Here is a 19,748-nt window from a genome sequence, read left to right as displayed (position 1 = left end):
GATCATGATGGGCTGGAAAACTGGGTTAAAATAAAATGAATTTTAACAGGGATAAATGTAAAGTTCTGCATTTAGGTAGGAAAAATCAAATGCATAACTATAGGATGGGGGAGACTTGTCTTGACAGTAGTATATGCGAAAAGGATCTAGGGGTCTAAGTGGATCATACGCTGAACATGAGTCAACAGTGTGATGAGGTAGCTAAAAAGGCAAATGCAATTTTGGGCTGTATCAACAGAAGTATAGTGTCCAGATCATGTGATGTGATGATATCACTTTGCTCTGCTCTGGTAAGACCTCACCTGGAGTATTGTGTTCAGTTTTGGGCACCACATTTTAAGAAGGATATAGACAAACTGGCACAGGTCCAGAGGAGGGCGACGAAGATGGTGAGGGGTATGGAGACCAAGTCCTATGAGGAAAGGTTGAAGGAGCTGGGCATGTTTAGCCTGGAGAGGAGGCAACTGAGAGGTGATATGATCACCAAGTACTTGAAGGGCTGTCATATAGAGGATGGTGTGGAATTGTTTTCTGTGGCCCCAGAAGGTAGGACCAGAACTAATGGGCTGAAATTAAATTAAAAGTTTCCGGCTCAACATTAAGAAGAACTTCCTGACAGTCAGAGCAATTCCTCAGTGGAATAGGCTTCCTCAGGAGGTGGTGGGCTCTCCTTCCTTGGAGATTTTTAAACAGAGGCTAGATGGCCATCTGACAGCAATGAAGATCCTGTGAATTTAGGGGGAGGTATTTGTGAGTTTTCTGCATTGTGCAGGGGGTTGGACTAGATGACCCTGGAGGTACCTTCCAACTCTGTGATTCTATGAATTTGTGAAATTATTTAGGTCCAATTTAAACATTACTTATTCCCTGCACAGGCCAAAGAAAGGCGCTTACTTGCACAATACATGGAGCATAAATTGTACAAGTTCATTACCATACATGCAAATGAATACCTGTAGCAGCTATGCAGCATTTGTGCGAACAAGAGGAACAGGATCTAGACTAAAATCTTCTACAGGTGCAAAGAGTTCTGCATGACGATGTTCTTTTGGCAGATCCAAATATCCCCCAATCCCCCAATGTGGGTGAGGGGAATAATGTGGGGGGGGGGACGTTTGGAACTGCTGTCAGCAAGGGTAGATAGAAAAATTGCACTCCATGAGTGGAAGTCCTTGTGGCTGTGAAGAACATTAATCTGGATTCAAACAGAGCTTTCCTATGGCCTTTGTAAATATATCTTGGGTCTAACAGTGCAATACTATCAATACTTTCTGAGAATAAATATCACTTTAATGCAGTGGGGCTTACTTATGAGTAAATATGTACAGGAATGTAGGGTTGCCAGACCCCTAATGGGGGCTGGGGTTCCCTAGTTGGGTTCCCAGTGCTGAGTAGGAAACCTTACTGGCAGCAAAAAAAGGCCTACACTTGCGTTGTTGGCAAGGCAGTGATGTCACTTCCAGGGTGCACTCAAAGTGATGTCATCATGTTGCCTGTGCCATAGGGATGCTCTTATATTTGGTCAAAAACTCTGTGGTAAAAATAACCTACCAAAGAATTTTTGCACAAAAACTAGAGAGTCCTCATGTCATTGACAACATGATGACATCACTCCTGGTGCTCTCTGGAACTGAAGTTGTCATGTTGCCATATATGTTAATCTAGGCTTCTCTTTGCTCCTGCTAAGTTCCCCACCCACAACTGGTTGCCAGGGGATACCTGGTAACCCTAAATGCAAAGACCTAAAAATAGCTGTTAGAAAACTTGCTTTCCAAATCAGTTATTCTCTAATGAAAAATAATTATTTTCTTAAACAATTAAACACAAGTTAGTTTTCAAAATAATCGAACCTAAATTAATAACTGCATTTTAGGGACATTTCTGAACTTCCTGATAATTGGAGAATAATCTTGGGATTTCCCCCCAGCTGGGATAGCCTATACAAATACTCACCTGCTCCTAGCTGTCTTCCAACAAGGACATCTGCTCCTGCCATACAGCCCATTCCCAAAATGCAGACCACAATGCCGATGAAATGCACTGCCTTGTACCGCACCAGTAGGAAGAACCAAGAAAGTAATATCACAACTGGTATGACAAAACAATCCAGAAGCTGTAAGAAATGAGAAGAGCATCTTTGTTTAAAAAAGAAAGCACCAAGGGACACAGAGCAATGCTTCCTACACTCACTCTTATGTGGTGTCAGATGTCACCATACAGACACATTCTATCAGCTACATGGCATAGTCAAAAAGCCACATCAGAGTGAGAGCAGGAAGCAATGATGTCTAACAGTACTAGGAAACCTGATTACTGCCACTGCTAAGTGAGGTGAATACTTGGCCTTTGTGCTCACTTGCTAAAATTGGGTAGCAAAGCAGGAATGGCATTTTGGCTCAGCATTAGCACATATTAAAAATAAAGGGATCCCAGAAGAAGAAGGAGTAGTAGTAGTAGTAGTAGTAGTAGTTGCATTTATATCCCACCCTTCACTCAGAGTAGTTTACAATCTTCTTTCCCTTTCTCTCCTCACAATGGGCACCCTGTGAGGTAGGTAAAGCTGCAAGAGCTCTGAGGAACCTGCTCTTGAGAGAACCTATCTGAGAGAACTGTGACTGACCCAAGATCACCCAGGTGGTTACATATGGAAGAGTAGGGAATCAAACTGGATTATCCAGATTAGAATTCGCTGCTCTTAACTACTACATCAAACTGGCTCTCAGAAATATTTATTTTTAGATGACATGTGGTCTAATGCCTTGCGAGCAAGCTTGAGGAGTTTGTAAGTCTTCTATGTGGGACCCAGAATTCTCCAGAATTACAACTGATCTCTAGACTACAAAGAACAGTTCCCTGAAGAAAATGACAGCTTTGAAGGGTGGACTCTATGGCATCACATTTCCAAACTCTGATCTCCCCAGGCTCTGTCCTAGAGTTGCCAATTCCAGTTTGGGAAATTCCTTGAGTTTTAGGGGCAGAGCATGGGGAGGGAAGAGTTTGGGAAGGGAAGGAACATCAGTAGGCTACAAAGCCATAGAGTCCACCCTCTGAAGCAGCTATTTCCTCAGGGGGAAAAAGATATCTCCAGTTTGGAGACTAGTTGCAGTTCTGGGAAATCACCAGGCCCAACCTGGAAGCTGGCAATCTATTCAGCTCCAAATTTCCAAGAATTTCCCAACCAGAGGTGATAACCCTAAATGCCATGTTTGAATTTGCTGGATGCTGAGAATGCTTTAAAAATTGGCCTTCAATGTGAGCTAAGATTGCCGGGTATTCCTGGTTACCAGCAGGGGGCATGGGAGACATTCTGGCAGCAGAGAAGGCCTACATGAGTGTCTCAGCATCCTTGCAAGCAGCGGTTTTTTGCAACAGGAACTCCTTTCCATATTAGGTAGGGTTGCCAATCCCCAGGTGGGGGCAGGGGATCCCCCGGTTTGGAGACCCCCCCCCCGCTTCAGGGTCGTCAGAAAGCGGGGGGAGGGGAGGGAAATGTCTGCTGGGAATGCTATTATTCCCTATAGAGATTTATTCCCATTGAAAATCATGGAGAATTGATCTGCAGGTATCTAGGGCTCGGGGGGGGGGCTGTTTTTTGAGGTAGAGGCACCAAATTTTCAGTACAGCATCTAGTGCCTCTCCCCAAAATATCCCCCAAGTTTCAAAACGATTGGACCAGGGGGTCCAATTCTATGAGCCCCAAAAGAAGGTGCCTCTATCCTTCATTATTTCCTATGGAAGGAAGTCATTGAAAAGGTGTGCCGTCCCTTTAAATGTGATGGCCAGAACTCCCTTTGGAGTTCAATTATGCTTGTCATAGCCTTGATCTTGGCTCCACCCCAATGTCTCCTGGCTCCACCCCCAAAGTCCCCAGATATTTCTTAAATTAGACTTGGCAACCCTAATATTAGGCCAAAAACCCCTGTTGTAGCCAATCCTCCAAGAGTTTACAGGGCTCTTCTTACAGGGCCTACTGCAAGCTCTTGGAGAACTGGCTACATCAGGGGAGTGTAGCCTAATATGCAAAGGAGTTCCTGCTACAAAAAAAAACCCTGGTCACCAGCAATATACTGACATTACCACAATGCCGGCAACAATGTCGGCCTCCCCAACTTTTTCCCTGGAGAAAGTCAAAGTTGTTTCTTTAAAAAAAAGACCAGACCGTATGCTCTGTGGTTGATACACAGCACTAATCTGAATGGCCAACCACGGAAGAAGCATGTAGTGCAGTCAGTCTGATCAAAACTCTCCATCACAAAAAGTGACAGAGTAATTAGGGATACACCCAAACTGGACTAACATGCCAGTCTGCCACAGCCCATGTCATGCCTGGCCCCAAGATGTCCTTCCTCAAAGGCCAAAATAGTTCTTGAAAGGGCTCTGCCTCCTCCCTCTGCCTTTTACTCACTGAAATCAAGCCTGGAATCATGTTGTTGCCTAGCAACAGCCACTGAGAGAATTCCTTGCTTATAAAGTTACAGGTGCTCCTTTTATCATTTTTACATTTTTAAAATTTCACCAATGTATTTTTTTACAGACTTCATATTTTCCTGTAAATCTGGGACCCTTTTCAGCGTCATCAAAAGATCCATTTTGCCTGTTCAAAGCTCCAGTCACTGAATTTCCTAACTTCACTAGACTATAGGATAGTGAAGACTATAGATAGTGAAGACCAAGTGTATAAATAGCAATGCCATGAGTATGAAGAACACTCAGTGTGTCTGTATAAGCTATGTTAACGCATCTTTGATGTTTATTTTAAAAGTGCTGTGCCATAGAACAAGACATGAAGCTAAGAGAGTGCAGCATGGGGAAGGGGGAAATAAAATTGTAGGGACAGCAACTGAGCTTCCTTCAGAAGTGGATGGATTGTTAATGCTATGAGCTTGGAAGTCCCTGGTTCAAATTTTGCTCAATGGTTGTCTTAGCTTCTGCCTTTTGCAATACTGGGATAATGGACAGGGAAAATTGGACGGGAAATGATTTATAATGGAGCAGAGCCTTTCCTTCCTTGCCAGGGCTGTGTGAAACAATGCTAGTTTCTGACAGAATGAAAAGTAAGTAGAAACTGCCATGATATGCATGGCTGTAGTCTTTTGAAACAGAATAGGATACATCAAAGAACTGAAGGTCTGAAGCAGCCCCCAGAAAGATATGGGAGATAAAGAGAGAATTATTAATAGAGGTGCTCTGGACTGAAAGCAGCTTCTGCATTTAGAGTAAGAGACAATGTTCTAAAAGGCATTCCCAGGTCTCTGAGGCAAAAATGGCCTTAAGCATCCCTTGCAGTGCAATTCTTGGGATATGAGAGAAAATAAACAGAAGCCACTGATGAAAGTGGAGCGGAATGAGACCTGGTGTTTATAAAGCACATTTTATTAAAGAATATAAAGTACAATAAAAAGTTCTTTTTTTCCTGGAATAGTCCATTATGTGGGAAATTACACTTTTAGTTAAGAAGGAAGACCTTTGCATATTTAAGTCAAAGGAATTCCCAGCTTCATACCTAATGCCTTAAGAGAGAAGAGCATTAATGCTGTGAGAACACTTTATGATTGTATTTAAAGTGCAAAGAGAGAAAAGGACATTGATCTCATGTAAACTATTGAAAAAACATATAACTCCTTGTATGTTATGTGAAAAATAGAATCTAAATTTGTTCATCATGTAGACTTTTTAAAAAATCAACATGAATTGTTAAGGACTAGATTTAGTTTGTGCATGCCTCATTTCTAAATTACAAGAACTGCAACTAGTTAGCAGAAAAATCTGTCTGAAGTCAAAGCCAATTGAATATTCATAGAAACTATGTAGAAAGTGAACTATAGATCTATCCTATCCTAAAACATCAGATTGTACTACTATGGGACACACCATGGGCCCTTGGACAAAAGTTTCACCTGCTCCCCATGTGATCCTGATCCAAATCAGATGTTTAATTTTGTAATTTTTATTTGTACACATCTGTATCTGTACCAATACAGGACACTTTTCTTATATCTGATGAAGTTCAAGAACGTCATGTCACAGTAAATCCTTAGTAAGTAAATCAGTAAGAAACCTATTTAAGTTTACCCTTGTACCTTTTCCTAGCACAAAATCGGAGGGAAATTAATTATAGTGGTGTTGGATTAGAAATAGTGGGATCATTGGGAACAATTTTGCTGTCTTATTTTCTAAAAAGATGGTGTCATTTGTCATATAAATTGAAGCATAATGTCTATAGTAGCAAAGCAGCACTCACAAAGGGATATTAGATATCTCGGCAATACAAAAATAACCACAATCCACTGCCTGAACAGTGCTCAAAACGTAAGTAAATCTAATTAAGGGGGGGGGGGAGTTCTGTTCCACACACACACACACACACAAACATATATATATACACACACATATATATATACACACAGGTCCAAGCAGGGGATCCCCTGGTTTACGGGGTCTTTTACCCACCATGGGCCAGCTGGCCATGGGATAAACCCCCCTCCTAAACAGGGACATCAACACATTACATCGCTAATGCAATGATATCACCCAGAAGTGACATTATAATGTGGGGGATGTTGTGAGGGGATCCTCTGGTTTTTGGGCAAAACTCTATGGATTGAGAACAAATTGGCCATTAAGTTTCACCCCAAAACCAGAGTGTCACCCCCAGTGTTGCCACCACAATGACATCATTTCTGGGTGACATCAGTGCAATATTCCTGCCCACCTCTAAAATGCTCCCCAGATTCCCTCATCAGAGTGACAAGGGGACCTAGCAACCCTACATGTAAAGTGGAGGACTCTCCTTTTATTACTTTTATAGATCATGGAGAAATACTATTTCCCCTCTTCTGTTCATAACATTAACAAGAGTTTGCTGCTATGCTACTATTGCATACATTCCACACTGCCAACCAGGGATGAGAAGGAGTTGAGTCCAAAGGTGATGAATAATTGTGGGGTGGGTGTTAGATGGGGGACTGAGATATGAAGGCAAATAATGAAATGAATAGAACAAAATTAAGGAAGAAAAATGTGTGGAAAACAAGAGAAATTAAAAGAAAAGGGTGTTTTATTTTCTACAGCACACTAACAGCTACCCCTTTCCCAGGTCTGGATGATCAGACAAAACTATGGAGCTGGACAGAAGGAAAAGAGAAGGGAAACAGATTGCTGAAAACAACAATCTTCTTAGAAAGCTGCAGCCTGACAATGACTGTAGCAACCAGGGATGGGCATGAACCGGGAAAATGGTGGTTCATGTTGGTTTGTAGTTTGTTTTTTTGCCCAAACTGCTGATTTGTGTTAGCTTGTGGTTCATTTTATTTCCCAAACTTGTTTGGGAACTGGTTATTTCCCAAACTGGTTCATGATTTGTTTGGTTTCTTAGGTGGTAGAACAGCTCCCTCACAAGTTAGAGATGCCAAACTCACAGGAAGTCTTCATCAGGCTCTCCTCCACCAGCCCTCCAAGAGTCCCTTGTGGGAGCTCTCCATAAGTCCACCTCCATCATTGCCTAGGAATTGATTGAATCAGCACCAGGCTATCTGGAGGATGAAGTGCAAAAATGAGCCAAATGAACTATGGAGAAAATGCAGTTAATTTTTTTGGTTCAGGAATGACATGATCAAACAAACCATTTCAAAATGAACCACAAATTGGCCCGGTTCGTGCTTAAACCATGATTCATTTATTGGTTTCTGTCCATCTTTAGAAGTAAGCATGAGCTGTGCCACTTGCCTTGCCCCACTGCTGGCTTGGTTGATGGGTTTAGCAGGTTAGGCAAGAGCTTGCTTCCTTATAGTAAACTTTGAAAAAAGGTATGGCAAGCAGATAGAGTTACTGTGGTTTACTGTACTCTGCCATCCTTGTACCCCTAATGGCTGCACTGCAGAATCGCATAAGAGGTAAAATAAATTGAGATGCACTGGCCAAATGCTGAATAACTCTGGGTCCAGCTGACTTGAGATCCAGGAATTTTGAGCCCATAGTCCCTCCAAACAGCCCTGCTCAGTACTGCTGAGTACTATTATAAAAAAGTCTTGCCAAGAAAGATAAAACTGTGTATCCACTCTTAACAACTTCACTATTTTGGTTAGTCTTAAATAAAGCAGCCACCATCAACCAAGCACGTAGTACATGCATTTATAAATTCCTTGTCTTCTGAATGTATATAATTTCCTATTAAATTATGCTGTTTTAAAATTCATAATTTAACTGGAGGGCATATGAAACATTCTAATGCTATTTCATCAATACAATTTGCATACATTAAGTGATTTAAAAAATATATATTTATGATCTTGGGGATTACCAATACTCCTAGCTTTGTTCATCTTTCTGTCTCTCAAAAAGTGAACATGCTACAGTACAAAAAACCAGAACCAGCAGCTTCATTCCAACCGATTAAAGGTGCAATCCATAACCATTAAAATTAATGGAAAATGTTCTATTAATTTCAATGGGACGTGGGATGCACTCCTAGCCAGGCAGGATAAAAGGCTGGTTGGTTCTTTTCATTTTTCAATTAACTGTAACACAGAAAGAGAACAGGCAAATTATACTAAGCATTTTCTATCATATGTCACTGCCTGTCCTACCTAATATATCCATTCTCTACAATAGCTAAATGTAGTACCATTAAAATAAGAGTGATATGATTGTTCTACATAGTGGAATGGCCATTTTGGCTAGGCATTAAAAAAACAGCTCATTTAAAGCAATGGGACCTCTATTGTATTGATTATGTCTGCGCAAAATGCTGTGTATAAAGCTAATCAAAGGCCTGGTGGCTGTTTTGCATCATTAATAGACCAGCTATTTGGTGCAGCTAAGCTGTCATATAGCAACGTGCCTAGCCAGAGTACAGTTTCTGTAACTTTACATTTTTTACCTCGATTAAGTGACAGTGCGGTATAGCAGTGAGAATGCTGAATTAGGAAGTCAGAGGCTTGGGTTCATACCCTCTCCCCCCACTCTGCCATGTAAGTTTGCTTTGTAATACAGATGCCAGACTTTCCTCTTGTTGCCCAGTGGTGCTTCAGGAACCAGTGGGAGGAAATGTGGGGACAAATTCATGCCAGTATTGCATCAGAGTCACTTCCAATAAAAACGGAAAGTGACATAAGGAGCATTCTAGCATTTTGCAAAACTTATATGGAACTGACACAAGAAAGCTTGTACTCCAGGCCCCACTACTAGGGTTGCTAACTACCAGGTGGTGACTGGAGTTCTCCTGAGATTACAGCTGATCCCCAGGTGACAGAGATCAGTTCACCTGAAGAAAATGGCCACTTTGAGAGGTGGACTCTGTGGCATTATACTCCACTGAAGTCTCTCTCTCTCCCCATACCCCACTTTTCTCAGGTTTCACCCCCAAAATCTCCAGGTATTTCCCAATCTGGAGCTGGCAACCCTACCTGCTACCCAATTCCTCCCAGAGATTTGGCATTCCAGCCTGGCAACCCTATGTACAAGTGTTCAAGCCAGTTTAGGGAGAAGTATTGTCTTCTCTGTACTGTGCTCTTACACCGTGCAATGAGGAAAGGGAAAATAGTCTCACTATCTTTTGCCCAGTAATAGACAAATGCTATCAGAACCTTCTGAATTAAGCTTCCTGGAATTGAGGGTTAACTGCTGGGGAAAAGGAAGGAGAAAGTGATTACTAGATTTACATCACTATTTGTATTTGCTCTCATTATGTTTATTAATAATATTTACAACATAAAATTGAAGCTTACAGTTGCTAAGGGTGGGAAACACATGATTTGGGCAAGAGGAATTGAAGTGTTATTTATTCGAGTCCACGACAAGCCCATGTGATGGCCTTGTCTAAACTTTCAGTTTTGGACTCGAAACCAATCACAGGGGTGGGGCAAGGAGGCTCTGGGGGAAGTAGACGCTTGAGCCAAACAGATTCCAGGATGCGGTTCCTGCCTCTCCGGTGCCTGCTTAGCACCAGGTAAGGAATAAACTTCCTATTTCTGCCCTCTCTCCTCCCTTAGTGAGTTCCTCATGGGAGCTCATTTATTTGTTTTCAAATACATCTTTCTTCATCTACACTTCATAGTCAGTTCTTTCAGCAGTTCCCCAGTACAGCTTCTGCAACTATTAATTTTCTGTCAAGCAAAGAGACCATATATTGAGCTGTCCATTTCCTCAATTCTCAGGTGTGTGTGTGTGTGTGTGTGTGTGTGTGTATAAAGACTCTATGCAAACTGGCTTCCTCCACCGCCCCCCCCCCCCAGTGAAATTTATGTCCATGGACAAGACTGGGCTCATCAATTGTCCCAGATTATTTGTCTCCAACTTTGTTATTTAAAACAAAATCTGAATAGTTCAGCATATATCAGCAATGCATCTAATGAAAATGACAGCAGTGATTTCTCACTTTAAATGTGCATCCAAGAGAACTATTAATATAAGACATACCAGCAGCCTCTCTCTTATCCCGCCTAAATTTAGACTCTGGAAAATCAAAGTGAACCACCACCAAACTTCCTCTATGAGAGAGAGAGAGAGAGAGAGAGAGTATTCTGGATGTCACATGCTGGGCAATCAGGCCTGTAGCTATCAAGCCATCAGGCCTCTGGGGCTCCTGCCCCTGACTTTCTGTTGAAGCCCCCCAACTCAGGGCCCCCGAACTGGCAGAGCAGGATGGGAAGGCAAGAGGCAGCCATAGTGGTGCTCTTGCAGCCAGCTTCAAAGCCAGCTGTGAAAGCAGGAACATCTGGCACAGGGAGGCCACCTCTTGTCCTCTCCTCCTACTGAAACTGGTAACAAGGGTAAGCTGGGGCCTTTCACTATCCAAATGGCAGGAACCAGGAAATAGAAGAATGCAAGGACAGGGAAGGATGGAACTGAAAGCTGGATACTGCCTTACCTTGTTCATTCCTATGGTGTGTCTCCACTCTACACTGTGATGTCCTCCAAAACTTATCATGTGATGCAACGCTATGATTTTGAGAGTTTCCATGACTTCATAAGAAGCTGCCATTGACATGTGGCAGGGAAACTTACTATGGGACCCAGAATCATCACACTGTAGTGCTTACAAATGCACGGGCATTTATACAAATAGAAAACTAATGTAAATGATTTGTGAGTTTATAAACACCTTTTCCAGAACATATCCATTTTCCAAAATGTATGGTACGTTTGAATTGATGTGGAATAAAATTCTTTGGAAAAGAGCAACTCCGGGATCAATAGTACAATGGAAAAAAGTTGCTGATCTTTGCCAATATCAAAGCAAAATGCTGGTCAGCAAATTCCCACTGGAATTTAACAAGAAAGGGATCTTTCATTGATTCCCCCCCTCCTCCCAATTACTACCTTCTGTCACCACATTTGGCCACCTCATTAGTGCTGCCCTCAAGCAAATTGTGTGAAGATCTTCCTGCTCACAGCTGCCACCTGTCAGTGACTGGCCTTAAGGTACAGTCGCTGCAGTTGCAAGAGGAATTAAGATTTAGGAGGGATTTATTAGCTACCCATCACCTCACCTCTTCTAATTGGCAATTTCCCCTCTGGTCATGTCTAACATAACTGATCTGTGAAAGGCATATTTTCCATCTAAAGCCAAACTTCTGCTACAAACAGTGCTTTAAATAAAAACACCTTGCGCTCTAGCTTGAAATTACAATATCGTAAACCAAGGATATTTGAAATTGTTTGCTACAGTTTTTTTATTATTAAGCAAACATGGATGATGCTCTTAAAGTGCAGAATATGAATTCTACAAAAAGGGATTCCTACAATGACACCGAAAGAGCTACAGAAGAAAGGAACATGATATGAATAATATTTATTTTTCTTCTAAGTGACAAAATAGCTTGCTTGGCTTCTTGTGGCCAAGTTCATTGGAAATTTCCTCTACTTAAAGATAATTACTGATCTGCCAATATGTTTTACCAAAGAGGAGTTGGGGGTGGGGAATGGGACCAAGGATCTAAAAGCCAACATCAAAATAATGTAGGGTCACTACTCACCATATTTTGAAAAACAAAAAAGAGGACATATTTCCCAAATGACTTTCAAACAAGTGATCACTTATGACAAATCCTATTTTAAATATCCCTGCTGTTTAAGCTGAAATATTCTTAACCCGATCTGAAAAGAGGACATTTTCACCAGTGTTTGAAAAAAGAACCCCAAAAGGATATCCACCAAAAAAGAGGACATGCCCTCTCTAGTAACCCTAAAATACGGTAATGTCTAGATCAGGGGTGGCCAACGGTAGCTCTCCAGATATTTTTTGCCTACAACTCCCATCAGCTCCAGCCACTGGCCATGCTGACTGGGGCTGATGGGAGTTGTAGGCAAAAAAACATCTGGCTAGCTACCGTTGGCCACCCCTGGTCTAGATAAATACCCTACACAGGGATGGCCAAGTTGCTTAACACAAGAGCTACATAGAATAAATGTCAGATGTTTGAGAGGTGGAAGACATGAACAAATATTGCACACAAGTCTTTATTAAAACTCTGAATACTTTCTTTGCACAGAAAGATTAAATATGTATATATGCACTTTACAACACAACCATGCTAGCAGGAGACTTTAAAAAAAATTGCAAAAGCTGGGAATAACAGCCCCCATAAGACTGGCATAGGGAAAGGTTAAGGACTTTTTTTTTGGCACCAGTGGGAGAAGGAAACACATATATCATATAAATCACTGACCACCATTTGCATCACTATACATCTCTCTTTGCCTTGACACCAAGGTTAGTAAATACAGCTCCTACAAGAGCTATGGAACTAAGGGGGAACCCTGGCATGCACAGCCCTCTTTAATTCCTTTCCTCCTTCCAGTGGCTCCCTTGGCTCTTGTGCTCTCTTTCCCTGCTCTAGGTTTCTGTGTGACTTCTGTGGTGGAGGAGAAGAGCTTGCAAGCTTGCCTATTTCCCCCTCCTCCCCACTTCACACACAGCAGAAATAGTCGCTTATGAGTCAACTAGCAGAAGCTGTCTGAGGGCTTGATGCTAAGCATGCTTTCTTGAGAGTAACCCTGCATTAAGTTCCTCCTTGACCTCCAGGAGCCACACGATATGTGAGAAAGAGATGCATGTTGCTTCCGAGCCTGAGTTTGGCCTCCCTGGCCCTAGCATCTGCATACTGAATGTTTCCTATGACATGAGCAATATAATAGCAGGTTGATGGTCATAGAATAGAAATAAAGATAAGAACTAACTCTTCATAAGATCCTATCCTAACTTGTTTGTTTTTGCAGATAAGTGAACCAGATATGAGTGGTTAATTTTTGGAAGGTGGGAGACAAACTCCATACTTATCATTACTTATTTTCTTGAACTGACTTGTTTTTTCTCATTTTTCTATTCACTGGTTATTGTAAAAGGAGCCCCTTTACTGGGTCCATACTACAGAAGACCCACCTGGATGGTGCTGATTGTATGGACCGAATGCATAAGAAATACAAGCATGATTGACCCCGAGCCACATGAATGCAGAATTTACACACTGAGCACTGCCATGTGGATCACAGAGAAGCAGCTGCTGTCCTGCTGATGGTTACATGTGAAGTAACAATGCGATAGAACATCTATGCCTGTACAAGTATAGATGTATATTTAAATTTATAAATAATCATGTTTGTAGAACAGGAAAGTCAGACATACAATGTCAGACCTGGCTGGAACTTAAAGGCAAAATGCTTTAATCCCTCATTTTTAAAAGGCTTATCAGGACAAAAATGAACTGACAGATTGGAATGTGGAACAGACTGGGAGAAAAGCCAAACATATGGTAATATTTTGTTCTTGCAAGCAATTTCATTGAGCATATAAATACGTAAAGTAATCAACTACTGACACTGTCCAAAGATGTTGCGAGGCTATTTCAAACCATCGCTTGGAACTGAAGGTTCTGCATTCTCACTCTGCAAAAGCTGTCATTCAAAAATCAACTCAGACAATAAATCACTACTTACCGCTAGTACCAATGGCAAAATGTGACCTATAATGGCATTCAGTACTATGGAAAAGAAAACTGAACTAGAAATGGCAATGTATAATGCATGACATTTTAAAGAGAAAACCTTTAACACAAAATACAGGGTACATGATGTAGAATGCTGGCACCTTCTTAATGTAGTGCCAGGAAGCTGAAAGCCCAGAAAATATTTCATATGTATGAAGAAATACAACTGGCAGATCACTAAAAAAAATCTCCCAGTGTTCTTTAATGCCTTGGGGTGGGGAAAATTTCTTATGTGCAATTGAGAAGTGATAATTCAGAGTGCATAAACACACATCTCTTTAAAAGTTCCTAAACTTTGTTTATCTCTATGAAGCGGCACAGTAACAAGATAAATTTGCAAATGTATACATTGTATAGAGACTTTCTGAAAGGCAGCAGGGTTCTAGCCCTTAACCAAAAGAAGGCTGATTTAGAGAAGTGGGGGTTGGGGGGGAGAGGGAATGGCAGAAGATTGTGTTCAGTCTTTTACAGATCTATATTTTTCATGTTTCTCAACCTTAACTAATTCATTGCCCTTTCATTTTCCCCTCCCAACATTTTCTAGGTAGATAGGCCTTCACCTGCAATCTGAAATGGTATAGTCCAGCCCGAGTTTACAACCTCAAGAAGAACTAAGCTTAATTTTTTGTTGTTGTTCAGTCAACTCAATTATATTATTAAAATAAACTGTTAAATTTTATAATTTCAATATGTTGCATATATTTTAAAATAAACTGTGTATGCTATGGTAGATGTTTCCTACCATTATCTAAATTGTACCATTAGGTCATCTTCTACCTTAACCTGAAACCATTCTTAAACATTTATCCCAATGATTTATGAAATTACACAGAATATCATTTGTATAATTTCCATAGAATGTGGGACGATATGAGAGAATAGTTATATCTATTGCCTACACACTATAACCATACAAAGTGAGCAGTGACTTATGAGCACTCATATCCTACCACAACTTTTGTTAATCTTTTCTCTGCTATAAAGAGAGAGCCAGTTTGGTGTAGTGGTTAAGTGTGCGGACACTTATCTGGAGAACCGGGTTTGATTCCCCATTCCTCCACTTGCAGCTGCTGGAGTGGCCTTGGGTCAGCCATAGCTATCAGAAGTTGTCCTTGAAAGGGCAGCTGCTGTGAGAGCCCTCTCAGCCCCACTCACCTCACAGGGTGTCTGTTGTGGGGGGAGAAGATATAGGAGATTGTAAGCCACTCTGAGTTTCTGATTCAGAGAGAAGGGCCGGGAATAAATCTGTACTCTTCTTCTATAACTATGTGAAACTTACAAGACAAAAATCAATACAGTAATTTTTTAACATTTTTACCACAGCGCTCACAAAGTTCTGAAAAGTTTTCTGGGGAAAACTGGATCAGATAACATCTACTATCTTTTTAATAAAATTATATGGTGATAGTGATCATTAAAAAAAACCTATTTAAAACGAACATTACCCAGACTATTTGTGAATAGCTTTAACAGGCTGATGGAATTCTGTAAATGCAGAGAAGCATTTAGACAAAGATTGTGTTAAAAGCCAAACACCACAAAATTTTCTACAGTTCTACTATTTTCTGCAGAAACTAAAATTTAAATAGATACACAAAGCACAGAATGTTTTCCATTGTAACCCAGACCTGAAAAATAGTGGAGGCAGGTTTACAGGCTGTGGAAGTTAAAGCCACAGCGCACATTAACCGGAAGCAAATTTGGTTTGCCACAAAGTGTGTCGTCTACAAAGGGCTGGTCTGTCTCATGAAGGTCAGCAAAGCCATGGTGACCACAGTAACCTCCAGAGGAAGAGTAAAACTTTAAATATCAGTGCAACACCAAAAGCCTATATGTCCTGTTTACTGGTTGGTCACTGTGTGAAACAGGATGCTGGACTAGAATAGACTGATTCCTGGTCTGATCTAGTAGGGCACTTCCTATATGTGTCTCTCTGCTATGGATTAGATACACATTTGTTGAATTCATGCTTTTAAATGTGTCTCGAAATATAACATATAAAATAGCCCTTAGACAAAAGAATAATGTTCTGCATCCTTCCTCTAGGTAAATACCCCAATTTCTGACACCAGAAAAGCAGCTTATTCAAAGAAGCATAATACTGTCTTGTAGTTCATATTCAAGGAGGCTTAGAGGCATTCAAAATTAGAAACAAAATAGTGCATTCTATTCCACTGAAGATTAATTTGATAATTAAGCTTAGGCTTTTGCAGAGAGCTGCCTGATGTTTCTTTCTTGAAAGCACCCCAAGCTTAGTCTATTTACATATTAGGTTTTGCATCACAGAGCAGACACTTCATGTGGAAATGGATATATGTTGTAAAGCTGATTATCTCTTAAAATGGTTCTTATACTATTTGTCATTACAATATTGTAAACTAGACTTTCTCATTTATAGAATGTTCATTGCCCTCAGCTAAAAAACATATTAATTGTAATGTACTTACTCCCTTCACATATCACTTATGTACTTACTCCCTTCACATATCACTGCTAACTAGAGGATCTGGCTACAGTGATGCATGCTATCATCACATCCAGGTTAAATTATTGCAATATGCTCTACATGAGGCTGTCTTTGAGAACTACCTGGAAACTCTCATTGCCCAGGGAGAGTGCATGAACAATAGCAGGTGGCTGCTGCCTTTTGCCCACCTCTTTGTTTACAAGTTCTTTCTACTCACCCACACATGTATGTATCTTCCTGATGAGAAAAACTTTGTGCATCTGAGGCACAGGGCTCTAATCCACAAAAGTGCCTATCACCATAAATCTATTACCTTAAATTGCTACAATAATCTTTGTTGTTTTAGTAAATGGAGTGTTTATGACACAATATCTACACAATACTTACCTACCTATGGGTCTGAGGGACCCATATAGAAACGGAGGTGGAGAGATGTTGTGAACCTATGTGGCTGTTAACAGAAATCAAGAATACAGAACACTCCACCTGTCACATCACATTAAAGCCAAACATATTAAAACCATCCCAGGCTGGTATAATTTCACATGAGCATTCCAACTGCATTTGCTTGGTATGCAGAAGATCCCAGGTTCAATCCCCAGCATCTCCAGTTCAAGGATCAGGTAATAGGTGATGTGATAGACCTCCACCTGAGACCTTGGAGAGCCACTGCCAGTCTAAGTAGACAATACTGACTTTGATGGGCCAATGATCTGATTCTGTATAAGGCAGCTTTGTATGTGTGAGCGTGCGTACACAAACAGACACACACCATAGTATTTACTATCAGTTCACTTCATATAACCTACCCCTAATTCCACCTGACCTTTTCCCCACCAAATTTAATAAAATATTTGTTTATTTTTAAACTTTCCCAAGCGTGTCATGTGCAATTGCAGAAGCAAAATGTAACTAGGTACTTTTGTCTCTTCCCTCAAGTCCCTGGGCTGGGCCAGCATCAAAATATATTATAACATGACAGGATGGGACAGCTGCAGACCAAGAAATAAGAAGAAAATAGTGGGGGCTGCTCAGCAAGCAAGAAAGAAGTAACAAAGGGAAAATCCTGTGCATGTGGAAGGGAAGAGGGCGAGATTGCCATACCTTCCAATTAAGGAGAGAATATTCTAACAATATAATTAATAATATAATTAAGATGCATCTGCAGGTGTGAGGCCATCTTCTTTCTTCTGTTGAATTCAGCTAACAGCATATACTAAGCAAAAAGTCCTACTCTTCTGCAACAAAAATATAGTATGGGTGGCCAGAACTGTCTGTCCCGGCAGTCAGCCAACAGAACAATCAGGGACATGACTGTTTAGGTAGGGAAATGGCCATTTACTAAGTTTATGAAGGTAGTCCATTCCTGAGGCCTCTACTCACACCAGCACAGGGAGCTCTCCCAGCTTTTACAATGGAATCATCTGGTGCAAAATGTGGTTTAGCCCTAGCCAGTCACTGCATGAGTAGAAGCTGACATGAGTAACCAGGCAGATGCTGATACAGATATGAACGGCTAGGACAACAGGAAGATAACAGGACTCCTCTCAGCAGAAAAGTTGGATTTATCCATAAACATTTTTGTAACATGGAACATATGACATGTTAGTTTTCAGTGAATCCTAGAGTGGCACACTGATGTAATGATGCCACTTCTGGTTCTGCAATTCTGAAGAGCTCCCTGCCCTGTTTTTCTGCTACTAGCCTGTCAAGTGCTGGCAGGGACCTGCTCCCCACTACAAAATGACACATTTAGGTAAAAAATAAACAACAAAAGACAGCAGAGGAAAAGAAAGAAATTCTTACCTGTACACTAGTAAGAGTTGTATATTGATAAGCTTTAACTACCAGGTAATTTGCTTCTATATCTATTATTCCAAGGATCATGTACTTCCACCATCTTCGTTTCAAGATTGCCAGTAGGTTTTCTTCTCCTGCAGTGCCAGGGGTGGGGAAGTGAAAAGGAGAACAAAATTTAAAAGCTACAATAATGCTGATAATAACTTATTCAAACAAGAGAACTATCTTCAGGAGGAGCAAGGAAACAAACCAATAAATTGACCAACTGACCAATAAATTGACTATTGACCAATAAATACCACTGAGGCTGATCTTTAAAAAATTTGCTCCTCGCTTCACTCTAAAGCTATCCCCTTCCCACTGTTCCAAAACTCTTATAACAGCCCTGCTCAACCCATGCATACCAGAATGCTGAGAGATCAGGACAGGGCTCAAGTAAAGAAAGCTGGGATTAAGCAAGATGTCAGACTGATATCCACTCTCCTTTGGCAAACTCAGGGCACCAGAGATCCAAAGCTCTTGGATGAATGGGCACAGTGGTAACATTCATGATTCCTTTTCCGGCTTCCCCCATTCTGCCTCCACCTTTCCTCTGTCCACACACTGCAGACAAAAGATGTTGTTGCTGACAGCATGGCATCACTTTTAAGAAAAGCTGTTAGTGATATTATACTGTCGCTGACAGTCCACCCCCATGTCTCCACCCCAGTTGGTCTCCCACTTGGTTGCCAGTCAACCTTAGACTTTCCCTTATGTAATCCAATCTACTCTGCAAGAGATACCCAGTCAAAAGACCACAACCATAATTGTTGGTTGAATGTTCAAAATTACTTGCACTTCCCAGGGCAAATGCCACACACACACACGTATAATTTTGAATATCCTTTTGCTATACAGTCTTGTTCCATCAGTTCTTCTTGGTCAATAAAACATATGGTACACTAGGGAATGCAAAAGGCCTTTTGTGAAATAGGATGACAAATGTTCATGGCCTTCAGAGTTAACAAAAAGAGCTAGTGATCAAATAACCTTCATTTTGTTTACAGACTTTAGCAGCCTAGTGTTGTGTGTCTTCCCTTAGCTGCTGCAGATTGACTCAAGTCAAGCATATTGGACTTGTTTAGAGGAAGGTTATATGAACACAATCAGGAGTTGAATTTTTTTTTTTTTTGCATAATTGGTAGCTCAGCTTCCAAGAATCGATTTCATGCAGAGCAAGAGTCGTTCATCAATGCCCTTGCAGACAAATCCTGTCAATCACACAATCTTCAGTTTCTGCTTTTTGAAGACTGGCAGTGCAACAAGGGCCACTGATTAAATCTAGCGCTTCCCAGAGGTTAAATGATCTTAGCATTGGGCCAAAGATTAGACTGATTTAAAAGAAAACAAACAAACAGCCATTGGGCAGCCAAGTCCCATCCTTGTTCTTCTGATTTATCTTTCTAACAAAATTTCCTCCTGGTTGCAGCATGAATAATTTGCTACTGCTGCAAATG

At 41.0% G+C, this 19,748-nt stretch overlaps 1 protein-coding gene across 1 annotated transcript in view; it reads right to left on the bottom strand.

Annotated features, from left to right (window-relative positions):
• The window catches only part of SLC35F1 (solute carrier family 35 member F1), a 369,791-nt gene that overhangs the window by 49,596 nt on the left and 300,447 nt on the right, over positions 1 to 19,748 (bottom strand). The window contains exons 3-4 of the mRNA XM_060238608.1: positions 18,259 to 18,386; positions 1,954 to 2,113 (exon numbers count right to left, since the gene is read on the bottom strand). Coding sequence (XP_060094591.1) covers positions 1,954 to 2,113; positions 18,259 to 18,386 — 288 coding nt within the window. The remainder of the gene's footprint in view (positions 1 to 1,953; positions 2,114 to 18,258; positions 18,387 to 19,748) is intronic.

This window comes from Heteronotia binoei, chromosome 1 (assembly GCF_032191835.1).
Source record: "Heteronotia binoei isolate CCM8104 ecotype False Entrance Well chromosome 1, APGP_CSIRO_Hbin_v1, whole genome shotgun sequence".
NCBI classification, from domain to species: domain Eukaryota; kingdom Metazoa; phylum Chordata; class Lepidosauria; order Squamata; family Gekkonidae; genus Heteronotia; species Heteronotia binoei.
This window is presented reverse-complemented; position numbering and strand designations above follow the sequence as displayed.